This window comes from Solanum dulcamara, chromosome 2 (assembly GCF_947179165.1).
Source record: "Solanum dulcamara chromosome 2, daSolDulc1.2, whole genome shotgun sequence".
Classification (NCBI taxonomy): Eukaryota; Viridiplantae; Streptophyta; class Magnoliopsida; order Solanales; family Solanaceae; genus Solanum; species Solanum dulcamara.
In genome coordinates, this window is record NC_077238.1 from 28,562,018 (window position 1) to 28,571,421 (window position 9,404).

General features: G+C 37.7%; 1 protein-coding gene across 1 annotated transcript; it reads left to right on the forward strand.

Moving 5' to 3' along the window:
• Positions 1–2,790: 2,790 nt before the first annotated feature.
• On the forward strand, positions 2,791–8,408 carry LOC129871037 (uncharacterized). Its single transcript, XM_055945904.1, has 3 exons — positions 2,791–2,914; positions 3,097–3,579; positions 8,377–8,408. The coding sequence occupies exons 1-3, from the start codon at positions 2,791–2,793 to the stop codon at positions 8,406–8,408; spliced, it is 639 nt and encodes a 212-aa protein (XP_055801879.1).
• Positions 8,409–9,404: the final 996 nt, after the last annotated feature.

Here is a 9,404-nt window from a genome sequence, read left to right on the forward strand (position 1 = left end):
TGAGTCTTCTTTCCAATGCCACCACGATTGCAATTTTTGAAGTTCGGAGTCAAAAGTTATGGCCATTTTACTTCAGACTAGTACTGCAGGAATTTCAAGCCTAGGCGAAATTCAGGCTTGGCGCTCCAGTGGCGCCCCACGCCACTATAGCGCCAGAAAATAGCCTCAGCATTTTGGGGCTTGGCGCGATGCGCCACTATTAGGTGTACAGGGTTTTAAGCCTATTTTGGCTTGGCGCTGCAGTGGCGCGACGCGCCACTATAGCGCCAACAGGATTTTTGCCCAATTTCCAGATTTTTTATGAAGGGCAGTTTGGGCATTTTTCCTAAAACATATATACACTCACATAGGACGTTTTAGACTCATTATTTTCAGTTTTTCACCTCTCAAAAGAACCCTAAACTTCATCCTCTTCAATCTCAAATCATCCTCTCCAATTTTTCTATCAAACTCAAGGATTCAACCTTCCCTTTGAAGACCTAACACCAAGACTTCTTCAATTCTTCTTCAAGTTCCTCCCTAAGGTATGTGGGTTTTCATCCATGGGTTCTTCCACCCATGGAGCCCAAATGTTTTTCTCAACTTTGTATATAAATTCTAAATGATAAAATCTTAATGTATTTTACATAATGGTTCCAAATACATAGATTATGGTATATTGTAGGTTTATTTACTCCTATTGATATATATGCATATTGACTCTTAATTTGAAGTGATGAGAAATTTATGAATTTCCATACAACGATTCCAAATATATAGATTCTTGAATATTTGAAGTTTATTACCTATATTGAATTATGTTGATTCTTATTTACATAAAATGGATGGTTTATCAAGGTACTTATATGATGGTTTGAAAGTAGTTTTAAAGTGAATATGGTGGGTTATTTTAAGATGTTTGATTCGATGCATTCATATCACTCTCATGCATACAAGTATTCTTTAAATGTATTTGAAAGTTATATGAAATGAACCCACCTAGTTTTCTTATGTTGAAATGAAGTTGAAATGAAAGTTTATGAAGCAAATGCCTATGTTTAAGGGAGTCTTGTGAAATAAAATGTCTTTATGAAATGGTTGATTGATTAAAGGACTTCTTAGTCAAAGTAAGTTTCAATGTGAAAGGACAATTCTCACATTGAATCAAATGAAATGTTTAAGGTTATGATATGACATGTTTGACCTCCCTATAGGCCGTTAATACTTTTGAATATTTTTCCAAAGTAGAAGGTCCGATTAGCATGGTACCTGGAATGCCATCACTGATTGTAGACCTAATTCTCTTATAAACCAAGGTTCATTAGTAGAACGGTAAATAAAGCATGGTAGTCATGATGATATTATAAACCAAAGATTTTAATGAGCTATTCTACCGATGATGATTTGATGTCTAAAGTTATATAAATGCTTATGTTATTATAATACTTAAATGTTATTCTACTTAGAGCTTACCTAGCACCGAGCTGGACAAGAGGCGAATACCCACATCCCAGAACTATGTGCCACTATAGGTATAAAGGAGATAGAGGCGAATACCCCATCTTTAAGAGGCGAGTACCCGAAATATCAAGGCTTAGTGGTGAGTACCCAAGTCTAAGAACTAGAGGTGAGTACCCGGTTCACACAATATGTTAGTGGATCGACTTAGGCATGACGGAATCTACCTTGGCAAGTAGTCTTCCCCTTTATTCCGGTGTAGGGTTAACATTGGGACTCCATGTTATGGCTCACATGGTTTATGTCGGTTGATGGTCGCTTTCACAAAGGTACAAGGTCCCTCTCCCAATGTTAAAGATATATCATATGATGTCTAATATGTCTATCACTAGGTAAAGTATGTGTTCTCACAAAACTAATGATTTCTTTCAAAAGGTTTATCGATTACTTATTTACTATTCATGGTATTTTGCAAGTATATGGTTTCTTGTAATGACTCATGACTACCTTTAAAATATTCAAGTTTCTTTTATGAATCATGATGGTTTCTATATTTTATTGACTAAGCTTCATAACTCCAAATGGTATTTCGAATGAATACAAGGTTCTAATATGGTCCATTATTTCACCTTATTGTATAATGATATATTGCATTGCATACTCACATTTTTAGTACATTCAAAGTACTAATGCATACTTTTGCCTACATGATATCACCATGTAGGAACTGACGTCACTCCCCGACCTCCTCTACGTGGCTAGCTCAAGTTAGTTTGAAGATTGCCTGTGGTGAGTTCCTATGTTTCGGGAACAACATCCTTTTTATTCTAAGCTTGTGTTATGTAGAATAGTAAGACTTTTATTAAGGCATTTCTTGACACTTATATTGAGGGTGAGCTAGGGACATGTCTTAGCCCCCGCCAAGTCTATTAGTAGAGGTATGTTTGGACACAAATGAAAAATGTTTTTATTTTATTTTATTCCGCTTATTATTGTATGCCATTACCAACTAAATGCTTAATGAATGCTAAGAGGCTTGGATGAGGTACCTCCAGGTGTCTTATTCGTTGTGTCCCGTCTAGGCCCTAGGCTTGGATTGTGACGAACTTGGTATGAGAGCACGAGGTTTTGAAATGGTCCTCGGAGTCCAATATACCACATCAAATAGGGTCTTGTTCATGGTTGTGAAGCGCGCAACAATTATGAATAGGATACTATGAGGCATTTCGGAAAGTTTCCCTTCCTTCATGATTCATGTCGTGCCTTAGAGTTGTCCTAAGACTTCCCTTATCTAACGAATTGTTTCATGTTCTCTAGATAATACCTCAAAGAATATTACCTTCATCGAGAACAATGGATGATATCAAGGACCAAGTTACTCCGGCTTCAGAGGCTCCAGTTCAAGGAAGGACTGATTCTAATGAGGGACAAATCCCTAATGACCCTCTAGCCGAACAAGTGACTAATGCAGAATTTCGTGATGCCATCCTATTGTTGGCATGAGCTATGACGGCTCAGTTGAATCAACAAGAGGTGATTTCTGTGAACACGGGTAGGAAGGAAAGGAAGTAGGTGAGTAAGATAGATGTTATAAGGGAGAAATCTAGGGGCTTCAATGGTGCGCGGACCAATAGTTGTTCATCTCTTGCTAATGCCCAGTGTCTAGGCCTAATAAGGAGAAACGTCCATTTCCCCTTTGCGATAGTTGTGGTAGGACCCACCAAGGAGAATACGTGGCCGGTAAGGAGGGTTGCTACAAGTGTGGTGGTATGGGTCATAAGATGAGGGACTGTCAGGTGGCTTCTAGTAAAGGGAGGGAATCTAAGAGGGCTAGATGCAAGGGTGGAGCTTGTCAATCCAAGCCCAGTAATAGTTTTAGTACATCTACTATTTGCAAGTGTTCCAAGTGTGGGAAAAACCATAGGGGAGAGTGCTTACTGGGGTCGGGTGCTTGCTATAAGTGTGGAAAGCCAGGTCATTATACAAGGGAGGGTAGGAGTAGTACCAGACCTCAGGCTCTGGCCCAGACTATAGGTCATCAAGATCAAAGTGCTACTACATCGGATGGCGGTCAACACCAAGAAAGATTGTATGCCTTTCAGATTCATCAGGAGCTAGAGGATTCTCCCAATATTGGGACTGGTAAGTTAAAGATTTTTTATTTTTAAGTGCATGCATTGTTAGATCCGGTACCAATTTGTGGGTTGTTGCTTTATTTCTTGATAAGAGGTCTGATGAATATCTCGAATTATTATTGGAGCCCTATTTGGTGTCTACACCCATTGGTGAGTCGGTTGTTGTAAAAAATATCTATAAGGGTTGTCCCGTGTTTATCTTGCGCAAAGTTGTTCTTAGTGATCTCCTTGAGCTTGACATGATAGTTTTGATGTTATTCTTGAATTGAAGGGTCATGATTCGGTGGTAAAGGGTAAGTTCATTTCCTTTCTTAAGGCCCAAAAATTTATTTCTGAGGGTCAGGGATGTCCATCGGTTGGATAGATTGGGGTGAGGTTAAGTGGTTCTGATCATGGTGGTGCAAATTGGGTCCGAATCGTCTTTAGTAGTAAATGTTAAGTCAAAAAGGACCTTGATCCATTATTGGTAAGGTTGAAGAAATTAGTGGGAGATAAGAAAGTAGAAGTCTTTTCCCAAGGGGGAGATAGAGTACCTCGTTATCAAGGTCAGTTATGTGTTCCGAGGTTGATGATATTAGGTGATTCATGGTTGATACATAAGGAGTAGGTTTTTCGTATTGTGATGATTGAAGTATGCTTATTCCATTTAAGGCTATGGGCATAGAGAAAGAGATTGATGGGATCTTGTTGTGTGAAATAGATAGGTAAGAGTATATTGGTGCTCTCTTGGTAGGAATTTAATGAAAATATGGATGTAGAGATGCTAAGGTAGGCATGAAAATTCTTAGGTGATTACGACTTCAAGGGAGCCATAAAGTGGTTAGAATGGTAGGTTTGAATGTGTTTGGTGTAAATATGTGAGTGATTGTAGTAGGCTATTGATGACTTTTTGTTAAGGGTTTCAAGTGATTGTATTAGAGTGGTTATAGAACTTGGCTTGAATATAATGTTGATGGCATAAGGGTGAATGTATGATGTATTGAGTGTTTCATTATTAGGTCTCGAGGTTTGTGGAATATGGTAGTAAGGGGTAGTACTTCCGGGATAGATTTTCCTATAGAGGTATAAGATCCTAAGGCTTTTTGGTAAGGTGGCCTCTGAATGTGAATTGTCATTGGTGTTAGCCCCCGCCAAGTCTATTAGTAGAGGTATGTTTGGACACAAATGGAAAATGTTTTTATTTTATTTTATTCCGCTTATTATTGTATGCCATTACCAACTAAATGCTTAATGAATGCTAAGAGGCTTGGATGAGGTACCTCCAGGTGTCTCATTCGCCGTGTCATGTCTAGGCACTAGGCTTGGGTCGTGACACATTTGTACCAAGACCCTTTTGTAACTACATCGAAAAGTGTGAAGTGAATTGGGTGCCTCCATCTAATATAATGGACAAGGGAATACCATGAAGTCTCACCAACTCACAAACATATAAGTTAGCATAATCTTCGGCACTATAAGAAGTCTTAACCGATAGAAAATGAGCCAACATAGTAATGCGATCTACGATAACCCAAATGGAATAATATTTTTTCTTAGTAGGAGAAAAACCCATTACAAAGTCCATAATCACATCTTCCCACTTCCAAGTAGGAATTTCAATATCTTGAGCTTAACCTCCCGATTTTTTGATGATCAACTTTAACTTGTTGACTATTAGTACACTTAGCTAGAAACTCTGCTATGTTCTTGTTCATGCCATTCCAACAATACACTTCCCTCAAATCGCAGCACACTTGGTGGAACCAGGATGAATTGAATATCTAGAACTATGGGCCTCATTCAATGTCAACTCTCTTAACACATCAACATTGTGTAGAGGACAACCGACCTTGGTAATGAAGTATATATTTTCCTCTTTGGAGAAAGCCTCAACATGCCAATTTCAAACCATTATAAACAAGAACACCTCTATCATTGGTGTCAAAAAAAATGCACACCTAAACGTGCCAATCTATGAACATCCTTAACCAATACTTTCTTACCTTCTTCAGCATGTGCAACACTACACATACACAACCGGCTAAGGGCATCACCAACCACATTCGCTTTGCACGAATGGTACAACATACTTATATCATAGTCTTTCAACAAGTCAAGCCATCTTCTTTGTCGAAGGTTCATATCTTTTTGCTTAAACACATATTTTAAACTTTTATGATTGGTGAACATATCCACATGGACACCAAAAAGATAGTGTGTCCAAATCTTCAAAGCAAACATAATCGCTGCTACCTCTAAGTTATGAGTTGGATAATTTCTATTATGCACTTTAAGTTTCCTAGAATCATAGGCTATTGCCTTACCATGTTTCATCAAAACAAAATCAATACCATCCCTTGAAGCATCACAATATACAACAAAACCATCGGACCTTTCTGGCAAGTTCAAAATAGGAGCGGTAGTGAGACGATCTTTAATATCTTGGAAACTCCTCTCATAAGATTCCGACCATTGGAACTTCACCTCCTTTTGAGTCAACTTAGTCAAAGGAGATGAGTGAATGAAAAACCTTCCACAAATCTTTTATAATATCCGGCTAGGCCCAAGAAACCTCTTACAACTAAAGGGGACAACTGTCTAGGAAAGTTCTTCACCACCTTGATTTTCTTAGGAACAACCATAATTTCTTCGCCGGACATAATGTGAGCAAGAAACGACACCTCCCTTTACAAAAACTCACACTTGTTGAACTCTGCTAATAATTGCTTGTCCCTTTGAGTTTGCAATACAATTCTTAAGTGATTGGCATTCTCTTCCTTATTCCTAGAGTAAACCAAAATGTCATCAATAAATACAATTAGAAATATATCCAAATATTATTTGAAAACCCTATTGATCAAATCCATGAATGCCACGAGGGCATTGGTCAAACCAAATGACATAACGAAGAACTCATAATGGAAATACCTTGTTCAAAATGGCAGAATATCACACTCCCTCACCCTTAATTGGTGATAACCAAAATGGATATCAATCATTGAGAAGTAATTTTCCACTTACAATTGGTAAAAAAATCATCTATCCTAAGAATTGGGTATTTATTGGGTATTTATTCTTAATGGTTACTTTTAATTGCCAGTAGTCTATGCACATATGTAATGAACCATCCTTCTTTCTAACAAACACAATGGGAGGACCCCATTGGAATATACTTGGTCTAATGAAATATCTATCTAACTAGTCTTTTAATTGATCCTTTAAATCCTTTAGTTCTGCTGGAGCCATTCGGTAAAGAGGGATAGAAATGGGTTGAGTACTCGGATAAAGGTCTATACTAAAATGAATCTCCCTTTCAGGAGGGACACCTGGTAAATCATCAGGGAATACATCCAGAAAACCATTAACAATGGGGACCGACTCTAAAGTAGAGGCTTCAGAATTTTCATCCCTAACCCTCACAAAATGGCAGATACAACCCTTGGAAATCATTTTCCAAGATTTAAGGCACAACATAAATTGAAATTTGAACATGGAAATACTACCCTTCAATTCTAAGACCTGCTCATTTGGAAATTGGAATATAACTACTCGGATTCTATAATCAATAGAAGCATAACATGCATAGAGCCAATCCATAGAAAGGATAACATCAAAATTGGTCATCTCAACCTCAACTAGAACACATAGAGTATCTCTATGGAAAACTGAAATTGAACAACTTCTATAGACTCTTTTAGCCTCAACGGACTCACTTACATGAGTATAAATGGAAAATGGCTCTAACAATATTTTAGAGTTAACATCAAATCTCATGGCCACATAAAGAGTAACAAAAGACAATTTTTCACCCGGATCAAGTAAGACATAAACCTCATAATGAATTACCCGCAACATATCGGTCACAACATCACGAGTCTCCTCCACCTCATGCCTACCATGAATAGCATAAAACTGATTGTTGCATTGACAACCCTTTTGTTGAAGTTGGGACGCTTGAGCAAATTGACCTTAAGGACGACCATCTTTGACCATACATTATTTAGAATGATGACCTAACTTACCACATCGGTAGCATACATTCAAGCCCGCTAAACACTCACTCTTATGGTTTTTTCCACACTTCTTGCATGTGTGGGTCACTTGACAAATAGGAGAACCTCCTTGAGTCTCCGAGTTGGACACCCTATCCTTGTCAAACCTTGGAGTAGTGGAATTTGAAGAACCTTGAATGGAGTACCATAGGTGAAAATGAGGACATCCACCATATCTGAACTTAGCATGAGAGAAATCATCACAATCGGTCCTTGGCCTCTTGGGCTCCCTATTTTCTCCCTTGGCTTCTCACTCTCTATTTGGTCTGCAAAGGTAATAATTCTAGAGATGTCCATTTTCTGAATTAACATGTCCGTCTTACACTCCTTAGAAACCACATTCGACACACCCGAAATGAACTTGCTCTTATAAGCTCTTTTGTCAGTAACAATGAATGGAGAATATTTTTATACTTGGGTGAACTTGAGGGTATACTCCCTCACACTCATACCACATTAATTAAGATTAATGATTTTTTTTTATCTTGGCCTCCATCAATACCAATGGGAAAAATCAATCAAGAAACACTCTTTTGAACTCCTCCCAAGTCACAAAATCCATCTCTCTAGGCCTCTCACTTTTCCATTTATCAAAAAAAATTGAGAAGCACTTTTTAATTGATATCTAGCCACATAATATCCATGATCTTGTGAATGCTATCAACAAACTCTGGTCAATCCGATTCTACTTTGAAACCCCAAAAACTCTGAAAGATTCATCCTCATGAAATCATGAACTCTTTTTATCACCGTATCAATATTTGGTCTTACAGGTGCAACTATCTCACATTGGCTTAAGCTGTAACGTCTTGACAAATTACTTGAAAGGACACTCGGAACTCGCCATTGGAGACTTGGTTGTTCAAGGGATCATTCAGAACTTGTTTCTCCTCTTCAACCACATTTCTTTAAGTGGGGTATCTTTGTGGAGGCATTTTGTAAAAGTTGCAACGAACAACCGTTATAGGGAAATACTTAACCACTCTACCTCACGACATAGATGATATAAGAAGTGAGATTTTCCTAAGATATTTTAGCCTCTTATTCATGGATGTGGCGCACTTCACATCAATGGACAAGACTCTACTTAACATGGCAAGTTAGACTCGTTAGGACTCTTGTAAACCTTGTGCTATTATACCAAGTTTATCATGACCCAAACTAAGGTCAAGCCGTGACACAGCAATCAGGATTACGAGGGATCCCAACTAAGCCATCTTAGCTTAAATTGCATACATAGGATAAAAAAACATAGTAAAGTAAGAGGAAGTAACAAATCAAGAGAGTGAGTCTAAGGGATAGAAAAGTCAATAGATGTCAAATCGGACTATATGACATAGCAACTAAACATGTATGTACTCTAATATTTTATGGGGGCTTGGGAAAAGCCAAAATATATGAAGAAAAGTCATGTAAATAATGAGAACGAAAGTCATGTACTAGATAGAATAAGACTCACCAACTTCTTGATATCTAAATCACCCTAGCCACGAATCAAATGATCGACGTCCGCCCTTACATTATGAGACAATGCAGGTAAAATAAACATTATTACATAGAATGTACTAAGTATGTGAGATATGCATGAACCAATAAATGAACATGAACAATATGCCATAAGATGCATACAAATGATAGTGAACATGAGTAAGGCTTAAAAGCATTTAAAAACTCATAGTCAATGGATATCATAAAACTTCATAGGTAAAACTTATAGTTTAACTTTAAACTTGTGTGGGATATGACCTTTAACTGACATCTTAACTCCATCAGAGCTATAACATGGAATCTAATTTAACCC

What these genes read in the sequence shown, in the direction of transcription:
- LOC129871037 (XM_055945904.1), top strand. Translation starts at nt 2,791, where the DNA reads ATGGATGATATCAAGGACCAAGTTACTCCGGCTTCAGAGGCTCCAGTT. An exon ending in AGTGACTAATGCAGAATTTC is followed by an intron (nt 2,915 to 3,096) that starts GTGATGCCATCC and finishes GCTAATGCCCAG; the next exon opens with TGTCTAGGCCTAATAAGGAG. An exon ending in TTCTCCCAATATTGGGACTG is followed by an intron (nt 3,580 to 8,376) that starts GTAAGTTAAAGA and finishes TTGGTCTTACAG; the next exon opens with GTGCAACTATCTCACATTGG.